The sequence below is a fragment of the Octopus sinensis genome, linkage group LG19 (assembly GCF_006345805.1).
Source record: "Octopus sinensis linkage group LG19, ASM634580v1, whole genome shotgun sequence".
In the NCBI taxonomy this organism is placed as follows: Eukaryota; Metazoa; Mollusca; class Cephalopoda; order Octopoda; family Octopodidae; genus Octopus; species Octopus sinensis.
In genome coordinates, this window is record NC_043015.1 from 35,255,817 (window position 1) to 35,274,083 (window position 18,267).

The 18,267-nt window shown below is 36.4% G+C and overlaps 1 protein-coding gene across 2 annotated transcripts in view; it reads right to left on the reverse strand.

Annotated features, from left to right (window-relative positions):
• LOC115222160 (dynein heavy chain 1, axonemal-like) overlaps positions 1-18,267 on the reverse strand; it is a 298,343-nt gene that overhangs the window by 170,447 nt on the left and 109,629 nt on the right. For both annotated transcript variants that reach the window (XM_036511126.1, XM_029792301.2), the window contains exons 22-28: positions 17,759-17,899; positions 13,784-13,996; positions 13,020-13,184; positions 12,429-12,656; positions 10,034-10,213; positions 8,221-8,522; positions 4,047-4,160 (exon numbers count right to left, since the gene is read on the reverse strand). In XM_036511126.1, the coding sequence (XP_036367019.1) occupies positions 4,047-4,160; positions 8,221-8,522; positions 10,034-10,213; positions 12,429-12,656; positions 13,020-13,184; positions 13,784-13,996; positions 17,759-17,899 (1,343 nt within the window). The remainder of the gene's footprint in view (positions 1-4,046; positions 4,161-8,220; positions 8,523-10,033; positions 10,214-12,428; positions 12,657-13,019; positions 13,185-13,783; positions 13,997-17,758; positions 17,900-18,267) is intronic.

Genomic DNA, 18,267 nt, shown 5'->3' on the forward strand with positions numbered 1-18,267 from the left:
TTCTTTGTGCATTGTAGTAGATGGATACTTAATAAGCTTATTTTAAAGTATAGTTATTGTAATGTATTTATTTTAGGGTGGTTCCGTTCTATGTTATGTTCTTAGTTATTCAGATATTTTCATGGCTGTGGTATTAATTATGCTGGGTAGAAGAAAATGAATAGCAGAAAGGGAGTCTGCTGAATGTCGACTCAACAGAGGGACCAGCTATCCAAGTTGACAGTACCTTGGTAGATAAAGCAATTAAGAGTATGAAGACAGGGAAATCCCCTGGCCCATCAGGAATTACTGCAGAGATGCTCAAAATATCTGGCAGTGTCGGCTACAGCCTAGTCACCTGTATAGTTAAGCAGGTGATACACGAAGGAGTCATACCCAATGACTGGTGTAACACCATAATAGTCAACTGCTGCAAAGGTAAAGGTGACGCTTCCATGCCAGTGGCACATAAAGGGCACCATTCGAGTGTGATCGTTACCAGCGTTGCCTAACTGGCACTCAAGTCCCATGCTAGTAGGGTATTAAGAGCACCATCCGAGCATGATCATTGCCAGAGCAGCCAACTGGCCTCCGTGCCGGTGGCACATAAAAGGCACCATTTGAGCGTGATTGTTACCAACGTCACCTTACTGGCACCTGTGACGGTGGCATGTGTAAAAAGATTCGAGCAAGGTCATTGCCAGTACTGCCTGAGTGGCACGTAAAAGCACCCACTACACTCTCGGAGTTTTTGGCGATAGGAAGGGCATCCAGCTGTAGAAACTCTGCCATATCAAGATTGGAGCCTGGTGCAACCATCTGGTTCGCCAGTCTTCAGTCAAATCGTCCAACCCATGCTAGCATAGAAAGCGGACATTAAATGAAGGGAAGAAGAAAGGAAAAAGAAAATATACTAGTTTGGTTATGCAAAGGGCCATGTATTTGGGGAGTATAGGATAAGTGCTTCTATACTTTCTTGCCTATCTGTTGGTGGGATATTGAGTTATCTAGAACAGGTGTCAAATTTCTTAAAGGTTGTGTCATGTTAATGTAAGCATCTTAAGGCCTGTTCCAGCCTGCTATTGAGTAATTTGTGTCTCAATGTAAAGATTTGGTACAGTTCTTTTATCCACAAGTCACATCTATTTACCCCTATTCCATATGGTTTAGCCATACTAATTATCTCCCAATCTATGGTAAAGCTCTTGTTCCTATCCTTAAGGAACCAAAGTAGCCCGCTTAAGCTTGTTCTGTTAGGGTTACTTCTATCTTTATATGAATTTAAGTGATTTGTTTTATCTCTGAAAGGTGGATTAAGAGGGTGGGAGGGGTGGGTGGATAGGTTAGTAGATAAGGGAGTGGAATAGTAGTAAGTGAAGAGGAGATATGAAAGAATAGGAAAAGAATACAACTTGTGACGATGTGGATGCTGTGAGGAAGGTGGGATGTGGTGGGTAAATGGAATGTGCAAAGGTAATCATGAGAAGGAATAATTTAGTAGAAAGAGTGGTATTAGTAGAGGAGGTAAGTTGTTAGGTTGACCTAGTCGTACCTCAAAGTTAATCATGATTAAGGATAATCATAAGGAATTACAAAGATTTAACAAAATGGGTAAATAATGAGTAGAACCTGTGTTTACAAAAGAGTATTACATCTGACAGTTATTAAGTAATAAGGGGTTGTAGTTGTGAAGTATGGTTTGTGATTCCCTTAAATACAATTTACAAATACTGAGGTTAGTGTTGTATGGGGGATCCTACTTACGATGGACAAGGATAGGATCATCATCATCATCATCATCATCGTTTAATGTCCGTTTTCCATGCTAGCATGGGTTGGACAGTTCAACCGGGGTCTGGGAAGCCAGGAGGCTGCACCAGGCTCCAGTCTGATCTGGCAGTGTTTCTACAGCTGGATGTCCTTCCTAATGCCAACTACTCCATGAGTGTAGTGGGTGCTTTTTACGTGCCACCGGCACAGGTGCCAGAGCAGGCTGGCAACGGCCACGATCGGTTGGTGTTTTTTACGTGCCACCGGCACGGAAGCCAGTCGAGGTGGCGCTGGCATCGGCCACGTTCGGATGGTGCTTTTTACGTTCCACTGGCACAGGTATCACAACTACACTTTCCATTTGATATTTATTTTGATATAGAAAACATTTTGGGATTTGAGATTGTGTATATAAGTTGCTAAGGAGATAGATAATTTAGAATCTGGATTGGAGAATGGGTTTATGTGAGCTTGGCAGCAGCACTTGAAATCAACAGTATCATTGATATAGACCTTTGCTTAATGGAAGTGTGGTGCTATTACTCAGCACTTGTAGACTAAGTGTTTGCATAGACAGAAACCTTTAAGAGAGCAGAATTTGCAAGTTTTCCTTCCTGCCCTGAAGTTGGAGCTTGTCACTGGAAAGGTCAGATTTTTATGGTCCATTATTGGCAAAAAAGTACTGGAGGTATAATCAGTACCAATGTTGGATTGGGAGGGAGTATCACTTCTAGTATATGTGGTCATATGAGGAGGATTGTCAGGAGAAGTCTTGAGGCTGGTACTACTGGGTTGGATGGGGTAACTAAGGGTTGTATTATTGCTACGAGGTGGGTTAGAGTGCAGTGGGATAGATTGTAAGTTCTAAAGTCTGGTGTTGAAGCTCACATTAGTTAAAGGAGACAATTACATATCCTAAATTATGCATGGTGAAGTGGGAGATTTTAACAGATGTTTTATTGAAGATAGGGTAATATTTCTGTTGCAGCAGGAAGTTAGTTTAGAATTAAAAAAATATTGGGGTAGGGATTTAACTCGAAGAGAGAAAGATGGTGCAACCATAGGACCTCACACTTCCTGCCCTTAGAGAGCTTAGAGTGCATTATTATAGTGGGTAGGTACAGACAGGGAGGCTTGTAGTCCTTATAGCTTCAATGTGGCCAGTAGGGCTGTCAAGTGTGATGTGTAGACTGTCAAGTGCAAGAACAAATCTCCTTTCTAGGACTAATCCAGGACACATCAGACCTTCTTCCACTTGACAACAAACCATCAACCCTCAAAATAAAAAATCCCCAATGCATCACAGTCAACAGCCCCACTGGCCATCTTGAATTTATAATGCCTCTCTATATCGACCCACTATAACCAAATGCTCTAAGCCCTCCAAGGGCAGGAAGCATGAGATCCTATTGTTCACATCACCTTTCTGCCTCCAAGTTAAATTCCTAGTAGGGTAAACCCTTTTTTCTGCAGGTACTCGATAACACGACAATGTCAAATTTTGACTATTTTCAGGAGAAGTCACTATATTTGAAGTTTTCTTTGAACAGTCGTATGTCAGCTTACCTGGAAAGAAACAATGTTTCTGCCTCTTTATTTCTCTGTCACACTAACATTTCATTATCTGACACAAGATCTCCTCTCCCAATGCCCCCACCCCTCTCAAAATTCTTTGTCTTACAAGTTACTTGGTGATCCTGTCAGTGCAGGTACCACTTAAAAAACATCCAGTCCACACTGTAAAGTGGTTGGCACTTGGAAGGGCAGCCAACTGTAATGATCATGCAAAAACTGACCTCACCTGTGCTAGTGCCATGTAAAAAGCACTGAGTCTACTCTGCAGAGTGGTGGTGGTAGGAAGGTCATCCAGCCATAAAAACCCTGCCAAAACAGACACAGTGTCCTGGGGTAGTCTTCTACCTGGCCAGCTCCTGTTAAATGTCCTACCCATGAATGCATGGAAGTTGGATGGTAAACAATGGTGATGATGAGTCTACGCAGAGTGACCAGGGAGTGGACACTGATTAGAAATCGAGTCGACATTGAATAGATACTGAATGGAAATTGAAGTAATCAATAAAGTAAAAGACAAGACAGAAATTTTGGTGCCTAACTTTTTTGATGTTGCATGGTGGGAAATGATGGTACTGTGCATTGTTTTAAGTCCATCAGTTCAGGCTTTGGAATACTGTGGGATATTTGGGTACCATAAAACTTACACAATTCTCTAATTCTGAGTTAATAAAGTAGTCAGAGACAAAAGTTGGTTTACAAATAAGCATAATCAACGCTCTTACCTGTCTGTTAATGGGGTAATTACCAACCGAGATGTATTCCCAAGGTACTCATAACCATATTTAAATTCAGCATTTACAGCACATATTTTCAGGTCTTCCTCCTTCCAGTAATATCTGCAAGAAAAAGTAACTTTATCAACATGTTGGAGAGGTGCAGCAATATAGAAACAAACCATACAGTTCTATTTCCACTCTTCTTTTACTCTCTTGTTTGTATTTATCTCAGTGAACACTTGGCAGTTTTCAGGGAAACAAATCTTCTCTCACATCACACAAATATAGATGTTTTCGATCTAATTTGGATTCTTTGCCATCAAATTTGAATTCTTTGCAATCAAATTTGAATTTTTCAATTGGTGTTCAAGCCTTGAAAAAAAGAGTTAAATTACATCAGCCATAAAGGAATACATGTCTATCTTATCTAACTCGTCCAGTAGAGCCCACCAATTGATATCTGAAAAGTTTGATGAAATAACTCATGAACACTGCGATAGCTTCTACCAAAAGATGCTTCAACATATAGGCGCAGGAGTGGCTGTGTGGTAAGTAGCTTGCTAACCAACCACATGGTTCCGGGTTCAGTCCCACTGCGTGGCATCTTGGGCAAGTGTTTTCTGCTATAGCCCCGGGCCGACCAATGCCTTGTGAGTGGATTTGGTAGATGGAAACTGAAAGAAGCCTGTCGTATATATATATGTGTGTGTGTGTGTGTGTTTGCGTGTCTGTGTTTGTCCCCCCTAGCATTGCTTGACAACCGATGCTGGTGTGTTTACGTCCCCGTCACCTAGCGGTTTGGCAAAAAGAGACCGATAGAATAAGTACTGGGCTTACAAAGAATAAGTCCCGGGGTCGATTTGCTTGACTAAAGGCGGTGCTCCAGCATGGCCGCAGTTAAATGACTGAAACAAGTAAAAGAGAGTAAAAGAGAATATTTACATCGTCGACCAGACTGAACAAGGCGAGATAATAAACGAATGATTCTTTTTCTATTATCTCCCCTCGTTCAGACTGGTCGACATAACGGAGCATCTTTTGGTAGAAGCTATGGCAGTGTTCATGAGTTATTTTATCGAACTTTTCAGATATCAATTGGTGGGCTCTACTGGACCAGTTAGATAAGACAGACATGTATTCCTTTACAGCTGATGTAGTTTAACTCTTTTTTGTTTTTTCAAGGCTTGAGCACCAATTGAAAAATTTAAATTTGATTGCAAAGAATTCAAATTTGATGGCAAAGATTCCAAACTAGATCGAAAACATCTATAATATTGTTACTCTTCACAGAAACAAAGTATTTATCCATGTCTTTAACTAAAAACTCTTAAGCAATATTGCCTGCCTTTATGACCCTACACTCTAAATTGCATTCGTATAGATTTTCCTCCAGAACAACTGCTAAAAAACTATTTCTCCGTGGTTTCTTTCAGAATTCTATCTTGATCTTTCTAAGTTCAAGATTAACATGTATCTTTTCTAATCTCAACAGCATTTTACATATTAATATTTTTTAAGTTCTTTTATTATTATCTCATTTTATTAGCTCCTTTGTTGCAATCTCATTTATTGCATTGCCACAGTTCTTTTATTATTATCGTATTGTATTTCATCAATTATTTTACTGTCATCTTTTCAACATCATCATCATTTAACGTCCATTTTCCATGCTAGCATGGATTGGACGGTTTGACCAGGATCTGGGAAGCCAGGAGGCTGCACCAGGCTCTAGTCTGATCTGGCAGTGTTTCTACAGCTGGATGCCCTTCCTAACGCCAACCACTCCATGACTGTAGTGGGTGCTTTTTACGTGCCACCGGCACAGGTGCCAGGTGAGGCTGGCAACAGCCACAATCGGTTGGTGCTTTTTACATGCCAGACAAGGTGGCACTGGCATCGGCCACGTTCGGATGGTGCTTTTTACGTGCCACCGGCACAGGTATCACAACTGCAATTTCCATTGATTTTTGATGTTGATGTACTTGACTCAATAGGTCTCCTCAAGTACAGGGTCGAAATGGTGTTTCTTTACTTGCCACCTGCACACGAGTCAGTCCAATGGCACTGGCAACAGCCAGTCATAAGATTTGGTTCAATTTTGATTTTGATTTCACTTGCCCCAACAGGTCTTCGCAAGCAGAGTTTACTTGATATAAATCTGCATGCACATAGAAAGTTAACATGGTATTTTTATGGAAAAGTGTCAGGAAGAGTGGCACCCTAACTCTTTGCCTACGAGTGACTCATGGGCTTTACTTGAGGTGATTTCCAGTAAAGAAAATACATTTTGTGTTTTGGATTGAAATATTATTGTAAAGCCATTCCAACATAGCAAGTGTTAACAAGGCTTTCTATGACCCTTAAAATATCATCTCAGATGTATCACAATGCTCAGTTATGTCTCCTACAATATTCTTTCTGTACATCAGATTACTACTTGCTGTGAGACTCATATGTATATATATTTTTTTTAGTTTGTGGAGGAAGCGGATGAGCTCATAGCCTTCAGACACTGTGAGAAACATAAAAATCAAGCTGTTAACATCTTTTTTATATAATTGTAAATTAACAGGAAAATATGTGCAGAAAATATGGAAATTCCAGAGGACTGACATTTTATAGACAAAGGATTGGACATAGTGGATTAGCCATGTCCTATGAGCAGAGGCTGTTATAGCAGAAGTAAAAACAGCAAAAGGAGGAAACAGCAGGTCAGTAAGCCAAAAGCTGGAGTGTTGGTTGGTGAATCAGTCAGGTAGCCTTGCTTTGGATGCAGTTTAAGATGTCTGGTATACAGTAGCAGTTCTATTCAAGATATGGAAGCACTGCTCCATTGTGAATTGCACCTGAGCTTTGGAAATAGTTTAAGTATTTTTTAATTCAGAACAAGCCAAAAGTGGGTCCTTGTGATGCAGTAGTATTAACTCCGCCAACACTGTTAATTGTGCACAAAGCTTAGCATATGAAAGAATTATGATAGTTTTATGCTTAAGGTGGAGCATGGTAATGTGTTCTTGTTATATGCAGTGATAGTGGTTTTTTAGCTGTTGAAGATTATGACCCAGTTGGAGGACGTTTTTGAGGTTTCTGATTAGAAAATCAGAGAAGATTCAACAGATGTTTTGGCTCCATATGGATTATGCTTGGGTGCGGAAGGACTGGACAGAGTAAAGAACAGGAATTGGTGTTGTTTAGGGTGATGATGTGGAGGGTTTTTTTTTTTTCCTGTGGGTGCATTGCTTAAAGAACTTTAATTGTTGAGAAGTAGAGGAAACGAGGATTTTGAAAAACCAACAGTATTTTTGGCAAGGAACTAAAAAGACCAGCCGTAGTTTGGAAGTGAGGTGTATGATATCTAAGTGTCTTGTCTGCTGACTACAAAGTAGAACAATTAGTGCTTGAATTGTTTTTGCTGTTGAAAGAGATAAGATTGGCACAGTCCCATTGGAGAATGTTTCTGAGGTTTATGGAATCGGTGTAGGTTTTATATGTAATGTGGATGATATATTGTAAAGGAAGGTTTAAAAAAATGAAGAGTTGTATCATCAACATATGAGTGGACATTGCTGGATGTGGTGTCAAAAAAAATCATTGATGTATAAAAAGAAGACAAAACTGATCCCTGGAGTACATCAGAACTGACCACCCCTGAGATAGAAAGCGTTTCAACATGTGTACACACTGTCATAGTGCTATCTGATAAGTAGCTATCGATCTCAAAAATGGGAGATGGACAGAGCTGATAAGCAGGAAGTTTTGATAGGAAATTAGCACGTGAAACATGGTTGATGTCTTAGGCAACAACATTGCTTTCAATGAACTCCTCTAATATAAGGGCCTGTTAGTGGATACATAAGAAAGTTGGTTACTATGTAGGTAAGTAGACATGCTTTTCACTTGCTTGTCCATCAAATTTAATAATCACTACCTTCTTCAAGTGTATATATTTTTGATGACTGTATATCCAAATTCTTCATGCACAGCTTTAGTTGTAAAGGAGCTATGTGACTATTTGGTTGGGGAGTATATGTGTGAAATTGTAGTCATGCCACTTTTCCTGTTTCTCTTAATCTACACACACACAAAAATAGAAGAGCATTTTTAAATTTTAGAAAAAACGGGATAAATTCAGTGAAAACTGAGCAAATGTGGTTATGAAGAAATATTATAGATGAAATACCTGAGTTGACTTATCCATTCAAAATCATTAGCACTGTTGACTTTCTCATCAATAATTTTGGCCACAACATCACGTGAATGAACTTCAATAACAATCAGAGCAGACAGAGTCAATCGGCCAATTTTTGGTACCTCACCACGCACTAGTTTTCGAAGGTCATCTAACTGTGATAGTACAAGTTCATGGTACTTTCGAATAGTATCATCCTGAAGACTATGTGTAACACCTTCAGTCCAGAAAGTCTGGCATCCAGCAATGACAACTTGACCAGGCCATTCTAGAACCCATGTAGGTCTCTCAGTCTGTAGAAAAATATAACACCTAAAATATTTTATGATGTTATAGCAGGAAAATAATTGAATGTCCATATTTACAATACATTTATTACTAGAAGAACTGTACAAATAGAATAATCTTTAGTAATTCATTTACAATATATTCTGATCCAGTTATATATTTTGTTATATGCTTTCTTTCTTCTACAAGAGACTGAGACATTGAGTTAATAGCTTGAAACAGCAGTACTTAGAAGAAAATATGATGATCCAAATGTGCATGTGCACACACACACACACACGTGCATGAATACACACACATCATATGTGATGAGGGAAGAGTTTCTGTGTGTGTATTTGTGGTAGGGGTGTTTATTTATGTGTGTGTGTGTGCATATACAAATGTCTGCAAATTTATGACATCTTAAAGATTATCAGAGAATATTAGTTAGCCAAATGTTCAGATTTGTTGATAAAACAGATAAAATGAAGTAAAAAATGCTTATATAAATATTAAAAAATATATATGGGAAATTTAAATTATAGCCTCCGGTAACCAAAAGAATATTTTCTTGTCAAACCATTCAGAAAAAATTTCTTTATAATAAATTAATTTTGCTATTTTATCACAAAATTCACCCTCTGTACAATGATGAAAAGTCATTTTTGATGTCTGTTAATAGTGAAGATATAGTGATATAAATTTGTCTGGTATGTCAGGATTCATTGTAATACTATATAAATATATATAATAAATATTACAATTTTATATGTCAGTTATACAAGATGTAGAAATATTATTTATCTTCATGCCGCTAAAACTGATATGAAAGATATTGAGACTGCAACTGTGAAAAGGATTCACAGTATACCTGAATTTTTGCACTGAAACTTGATAATTTAAACTACTACACTTTCAGTGATAATGCATGATGTAAATATATATATATATATATATATATATATATAATTATATATACATATATATGTATATAATTCCCTTTACGGGACTGTCATGTTATGTTGACAGTGTACAGCCACTCTCTCTCTCTCTATATATCTATCTCCCTCTGTCTCTCATGTCTCTCTCTCTCTCTATCTATATATATATATATATATATATATATATATATATATATATATATATATATATATATATATATATATATATAACAACTTATAAACAAGGGCAAAAGAAAATTATTTCTATGCCAAAATGCTGATAACAGACTTTTAAATCGTCAATTTCCACATATTATTACATACCCACTACAGAAATATGTTGTACTGAAATCGAGGAAAGCTAGCCAACAGAATTTTTTAAAGAAACATTCATTATTTCTATATTTAATCAATTTTGGAAATAATCTCATGATAGATTTTTTCCTAGGTCAGTAGAAAATACAAATAGAAATGAAATACATATATATATATATAGAGAGAGAGAGAGAGCCCATATCTGAAGTAGTGCTGTTTAAAAGATATTCTAGTGAAAGAGGTATTTAAAGAGAATCAACAAATGTTCAAGAATAACAGACCGCTGGGTAACATTCCAAAGCTGCTTTAATAATTAGTCGAAGGCTTTCTCTCATAGTTTCTTCAATATTTAGCATCCAACACTCCACATTTCCAATTGGATATAAAACAGCCTTAAAATCAACTTCTTCTCCTTCACCAGAATACATTTTTGTTATTTGAAGATCTTTTTCAAATTTAAGCTGTAAAATATATAAAATATGAGGAAAAAGACCATTTTGCATTCACAGGATAATGGTTACAAATGTTGGTACTAGGCCAGCAATTTTAAGGGAGGGCCTAAGACAATTACATTTCCTGCATCGTTCACTTGTACTTATTTTATCAAGTCTGATTTGATGAAAGGCAAAGTCAACTGCAGTAGCATTTGAATCAAAATGTAAAGTTAGAAGAAATGTTGCTAAGCTTTTTGTCTGGCTAATAATTTTGGGAGTTCACCTTTCTGACATTCCATTGGTTATGATGGTGAGGGTTTCAGCTGATCCAATCAATGGAACGGCCTGCTCATGTAAGTGGCTGAGTACTCCACAGACACACATACCCTTAACATAGTTCTGGGGGAGATTCAGCATGACACAAAATGTGACAAGGCTGACCCTTTTCAATTACATTTTTGCCAGCTGAATGAACCGGAAGAATGGGAAATAAAGTGGATCTTGCTAATGAACACAATACACCATCAGGAATCTGACTCATCACTTTACAATCATGGGCTGAACACCTTTACCTTGTGAACTTTACTTTCCTAAATTTCCAGAATACTAGTATGTTGATAATATCATACAATTTGGCACGTAAAAAGCACCATCCGATCATGGCCATTGCCAGCCTCACCTATGCCCCGTGCCGGTGGCACATAAAAAGCACCATCCGATCGTGGCCATTTGCCAGCCTCGTCTGGCACCTGTGCCGGTGACATGTAAAAAGCACCCACTACACTCACAGAGTGGTTGGTGTTAGGAAGGGCATCCAGCCGTAGAAACATTGCCAGATCAGACTGGGCCTGGTGCAGCCTCCTGGCTTCCCAGACCCCAGTTGAACTGTCCAACCCATGCTAGCATGAAAAGCAGACGCTAAACGATGATGCTGATGAGGATGATGATATCAGTAGCTTAAAAGTTAGTAGTATTTCGTCCCTTTCTTGTGTGATATATTTCACTTATAAAATATTTTGTAGTAGAAGAACATTTTATAAATTTATTTATTGTGTTCTAATTCACATGTTTACAAGTTAACCTCAAATACACTACAGTCACACAAAAAAAGGGAAAAAAATGAATTTAAGTAGACAACTGAATAACTTTCTGCTTTGTCCTTTCTTCCACAAATTCCTCATTTTCTCCATCATTAAATATCCTAAAGAATATCCTTAAAAATGGCCATCCACTTGACTGGATTCACTCTTTAATAAACTACTTACACACACACATTGCTTTTCTCTTTGAATTTTGTACCTCTATTATAACAGTTTCTATTTCTTTGAGGCAGCAATCTATGGTCTACTTTCACCCAGATCCAATTTATGTCTCTTGGCTATAACTTCCTATCTCCTCTTCCGTGTTTCACTTCTCAAAACCCAACTGATCCTTTTATCAGATATATTCCTTGCATATGATTTTCCCCTACCAGCATTATCACTACCCTGGAGTTCAAAGTGAACATCAATCACATTAATGTTTCCAAGCTGGGAAAAGGCTTGTAGAAATAATGGACATCGTCCCTCCTTTTCACATCACTAAATAACATGAAATATCATTACCATAATGTTCTTTGAAACTTCATTTCATTTAACTAATTAGGGAGAGTTTACAAAAAAAACAAAAGACGAAGACAGGTGGTGTAGAAAACAAACAGAAGTATTAGTATAATGCTCAGGAATAGAAAAAGTCTTTTATGTTTCGGCCCTACACTCTTCTACAAAAAGGGACACAGAAAAAAACAAGGAGAGAAAAAAAATGTGTGTAGTGGCTAATGATCTATCATGGCAACTAATTATACTGATTGTAATTCTACTAACTGACAGTTTTATTTCTCTGCCATAGAAAGCCAGATCCTGCAGGCTGGATGCAAGATACGATGAGCCAATCTAAATGCAATACCTTAACATGAAACTATCTCTACTTCATGCAAATGACTGCAGACCATCTATGCTTAGATTACCAACTGACATCTACCATTCGCCCAAGGAACAAAAGGCATATTTCCCCTAGGTTATGTGGCTAAGACCAATCATTCAACCATAGACATATTTCAATATTGCAACTAGATTAACTGCTAGCACCAATCATTCAACCATAGAGTGAAAAAGACAGATGCAATAGACTGGGGAATTTAGACTCAAGAAATAGTTAAATGTTAAAGAAGAGAATGGTGAAAGTATGAGTTTGACTTGTTTACCCTTGCAATATTCTCAAAACATTTCCTTAAATGTGGCTGTACAGCAGTTGGATCTTTGGTCTGTGACAAAATTTCCAGGAGTTCATCATCTGACAGGAAGTAAAATCGTGGAAAAGAAGAACGTTTTGTCTCCAGGTAGTCAGTGAGTCCTTTCTGTACTTGATCTAACAATTTATTGCATTCTTTCAAACTGTCTAATAGGCGTGCATCGGCGCAGAGGTTGATAACCTACAGGGAGATATCAAACATTGATATTGGGAAGATACAGAGAGACACAAGACATAGAAAAAAACACTAGAGAAAATACATGAAGACATAACATGAAGTTGTATTACTCACAGAAGTGATATCAATTTCAAACGAATATCAGTCACAGAGGTACATCTAAACAAAGTCTAAATGTTTGCATAACTATAGGTATGACCATAGATAAACATGAAAATTGTAAAAATTTTAGTAATGGGGGATATAGATATATTTTGTAAAAGGCTTCAAGTAGCTATACAAATATATTTATATAACAATTTTTAGTAAAACGAAAGTTCTATAAATGCTATTTTTCAAGTTGAAGTTAATTAGGAAGCTGTTTACCTGTGGATTTTCTTTGGCATTTTTCATGATTTTCCTCCATAGTCGCTCCATTGTTTGATAGCGCTTGCTTTCCACAGGTAACTGTCTACTAATATCTTCAGAAGTGAAAATTGGCTCAAGGTACATCCATGACCTTTGACATGCCAGCCATTCATCCAAAACATCCTAAAACAGGCAGAATTAATATTAAATAAAGTAGAGAATATTTATTGACTGTTCATTATTTCTTTTGCTTTTTTTTTTTTTGTTTTGGTGATTTGTATTTCAGCTTTAGAAAAGTAACAAAAGAACCTCCACTTCTTTCATTCAACAAAAGGAAAATGTGTTTCTTGAATTTTTATAATCTAAAATTTAAAACCTTTATATATATATGGAGGCGCAATGGCCCAGTGGCTAGGGCAGCGGACTCGCGGTCATACGATCGCAGTTTCGATTCCCAGACTGGGCGTTGTGAGTGTTTATTGAGTGGAATCACCTAATGCTCCACGAGGCTCCGGCAGGAGGTGGTGACAATCCCTGCTGTACTCTTTCACCACAACTTTCTCTCACTCCTTCTGTTGGCCTGCTTGCTTAGCCAGTAGGGTGGTGTCATTTGAAGGCTAAAACAATGTGAAGCGAATTGTGACCAGCGATGTGTAGCAACATCTGATAGCCTGGTCGGTCATGGTGATATATATATATATATATATATATATATATATATATATATATTCTGAAAATGAATTTTTAAGGAAAGTTAAAATGTAAACTTCAAGAAATCCTACCTGTGATATACGCAATTTATTTTCCCAAGCAGAAATTTGAGCTTCAAATGCTTTTTTGTATGGAGAAAATGACATACTCTGTGTCATGACTATATGATCATCTAACATTTGTGATGTATCATCTGAACATTTTAGGATGTGCGTGCCTGTGTTTTTATATGGCATTATTTCAAATAACACTGGTTCCCATTCCTTTTCCATTTTATTCAGTGCCTGAAACATTAATAGATAACAGAATAAAAATTTTAGTTAAGGTTTAAAACACGTGACATTTCAAATAATTTTCTTCAGAGAATAAAAGAATTTAGAAAGGTCTTTTTTTGTCTATACAAAATATTTTCTCTTCTTTTGAGTCATTTTGCTGAGTTTCTTTGATGGTAGGAAACTCAAAATTAGCTCTCAAGATGATGAATACTACCGGCTTTGAAATATATGCTGCTGTTTCTCACAGAAGCAAAATAAAATGCGCAAAATAAAATGCAGACACAAGTTACTTTACTTATATAATAAATTTCTTAACTTTAAGTTTATTTGTAAGAATTTACTTAGCGATAGATATGTTGTTTGATAGCAAGTATACGAGTTGTTTAAAGTTAGGTTTATGTATATACATGTATTAATAGCATTATTGTAGCTTTAAATTTCTTATAATTATTATTTTAACTTATATATTGTCTTTTTAAATTGGTATTTGCTAGTTTTATTATTCCCATTGATAAATATATTTATAGTATTTATTTGATACTATATAACTACGAATTAATTATTTCTTTAAGTATTTTAAATATAAGATTTCTGAAAGTTATTATTTAGCCGACGAGATATAAAGATAGTTAATTTGCTATAGCGTTCATTTAAGATTGTTTATTTGTATTTTTGAAATTAGCTATTTCATCTTTAAATATAAAAAAATTAATTCATTAGGTCTTTATTATATGTGCATATATATTTATTTATAGAGATTATTTTAGATCTTATTTATATACATTTATATATTTTCATTGATAATTTATATATTATTTAAATTTTATATTTTTAATAATATAATAGTTTTTTTTGTAAAATATTTATGTAATTAGATATTGACTATTACTGATAAAATTAATATTTAACATTATAATCTATGTTTTGATATAATCATAATCGTTAAGTTTCTAGTTTGATAATAGAGTTTTCTTATAAGTAAAATTATATTATTTATTTCTTAAAAATATTGTTTAAATATTTCTGATTATTTATTAAAATATTACAATTAACCTGAAGATTGACTGTAACCATAATTCAAATTATTAATTGAATTTAAATTATTGTTATTCGAATTGGTTACGGGCATGTAACGATCGTAGTGTTTTTACTCTTTATCTTATATAAAACTTTTAATACTTTTTGATAGTTATATAATCATCATCATCATCATCATCGTCGTCGTCGTTTAACGTCCGTTCTCCATGCTAGCATGGGTTGGACGGTTCGACCGGGGATCTGGGAAGCCAGAAGGCTGCACCAGGCTCCAGTCTTATCTGGCAGTGTTTCTACAGCTGGATGCCCTTCCTAACGCCAACCACTCCGTGAGTGTAGTGGGTGCTTTTTACGTGCCACCTGCACAGGTGCCAGGCGAGGCTGGCAACGGCCACGGTCAGATTGGTGTATTTTATGTGCCACCGGCACGGAAGCCAGACGAGGCGGTGCTGGCATCGGCCACGAGTCGGATGGTGCTTTTTACGTACCACCAGACCAGGGATCCTGGCTGGTTCAATTCGATTTCGATTTCGCTTGCCCCAACATGTCTTCGCAAGCAAGGGGGTTGGCATGGGTAAAACAAAAAAAAATAATAAATAAAATAAAATAAATAAAATAATAATAATAAAGAAAAAAATATATATATATATATTTAAAATTTATAATTTTAAATTATTTAAATAATTTTTAAAATTTTAACTTTAATTTAAATATTTTAATTTGGAATTTTATATTTTTTATATTTTATATTTTTTTAATTAATTTTATTTCTATGTATTGGCTTATGATTTTCACTGTTTGATTTGGCTAATAGTGGTTTTATCTCTAATTTAATATAATATTTATACTATAAAATTAGATTTAATCCTAAATCTAATTTTTCCCTGTAAGTTTGGATTTACTCCCTAATATCATTATTATATATACATATATATATATATATATATATATATATATATATATATGGTGGTGGCTGCCCCCTCGTTATCGAGTATGGCCATTGCACGAAGCTTAATCAATGTTGTTATCATGCAATGCCTGTGCAAGAAGACTTTTTTTAAAGTGAGGAAAGGCTGTGCACTGAGTCAATCCCATTCACTAAGCAACAGCAGCCCTAATCCAAAAAGAAGAACAAGTCAACATCATCGATAACCACTGAGCCTCAGGTTTTATGTTGGAATTATCCCAGTTACCTGAGTTGCCTTCTCCTAGAAGGATGCCCTAATGCCCTAACAAAGGCTAGGAGTGCTTCACTCCCAATGGTTTAACTGCACGATCGGGTATTCAGTCCGATTGTTTCTATGTCCCCGCGCATGATACAGCCTTAAGACATTTATTGGATGGCCGTTGACTCTCAAGAGTTCCTCCACCCTTTGACGGGTTTTGTTTTTCATCCCGCAGGGTGTCCGATAAACAACCTCCTCACCAAGTAAGCTTGGTGGGGTTGCCAGTTTAGTTGCCGACGACCTGACCATGCAACAGGTTGTACTGGGTTACATGTTACCAGTAGCACTCGAAAGTGACCTGACATAATATATATATATATATATACACACACATACATGCTAAAATAAGAATGAGCTGGATAATTAAGGGTCTTTCCCTCAGATTCAAAGGCAGATTGTATGATGCCTGTGTAGGTACAGCTATACTATATGCCAGTGAAACATGGGCTATGACTATAAAGCAGGGGTGGGCAAACTACGGCCCGCGGGCCGCATGCGACCCGCCATAGGTTTTCATGCGGCCCGCCGAGAGCTTTTATGAATCCCAACTTCTATGCAGATACTTCGTAACTGTACGGTAATTCACAATATTTTCACTTGATTTTTATAAATGAGGCCCGCCAAGGTTCCAAAGACGCACTGTGCGGCCCGTGATCAAAAAAGTTTGCCCACCCCTGCTATAAAGGATTTGTGAAGGCTTGAAAGAAAAGAAGCTAGCATGCTCCACTGGATGGGTAATGTCAGTGTGCACACACACAACAGAGTGTAAATGATTTAAGAGGAAAACTGTATATAAGAAGCATCAGATGCAGTGTGCAAGAGAAAAGATTGCACTGGTTTGGTCATGTGATGCATATGGATGAGGAGAGCAGTGTAAAAAAGTGCCAAACTTTAATAGTTGGGGGAACATGTGGAAGAAGTAGACTGAGGAAGACATGGGACGAAGTGGTGAGAAAGTATCTTCAGACGTTGGGCTTCACTGGAAATGACAAGGGAGCAGGGGTTGTGATGATTTGCTGTAGTTGAGAAGGGGCACCAGGCTAAGTAAAATCCCTGCCATCCATACATACAAGGGGCTTGTCTTTTACGGGTGCCAGTAGCATGTAAAAAGTACCCAGCACATTCTGTAGGGTGGTTGATGTTAAAATGGGCATCCAGCCACAGAAACCATGACACTACAGAAAAGTAGAGCCTGGACAACTTCCCAGCTGGCTAGCTCCATGTCAAACCATCCAATCCATGCCAGCATAGAAAATGGACATTAGACAATGATGATAATGATGATATATGAATTCATGTATGTGTAGACAGACAAAAAGATACACGAAAAGACACAAACAAATAAGAGATAAGTACATATATAAATAGAAATGTTTATATAAATGTGTGTGCATAATGTGGGTGTGTATAAAAGAAGAGACTCTATAAGTTACAATATATTATTTTTTTCTCAAATGTAGTCATTGTATGACTTCATATTATTAATCATTCAATTTAAACAATATCTTACCTGTTCAATTGAGTACTCTTTTCCTGCTACTTCAGCAACTTTAGCAATCACTTCAATATAGTCTTGCAGCTTCATTTCAAGACATTTACTAAAAGTTAAATTGCTTTTAGGTCGCACTTGAAAACCAAGTTCATCAGATAACTAAAATCAATTAGAAAATGTAGAAGTTGATTCCATGAAGATAAACAGAGAACATGCTTAAAAAATATGATACAAATCTTTTCTAAGAAGCCATTTATTTTTCAAAACATGTCTATATGAACTTTTAAGAATCATTTTAAAAATGATTCCATAATGCTTAATTTATATTTGTTTTCTTTTGTAGACATAATTCTATAAAATTATCATATATCAATTTAATGTTATTAATGGGGATTTTCTTCCAACCAAGGCAATAGAAGAATGTTCATCAACAGTAAGATTAATTATTACCATGACATAGAAATAAATGATCAAAATTCTACCCCTTTGTACAATTCTAAATTCTAAAATGCTACCATGTAAAATAA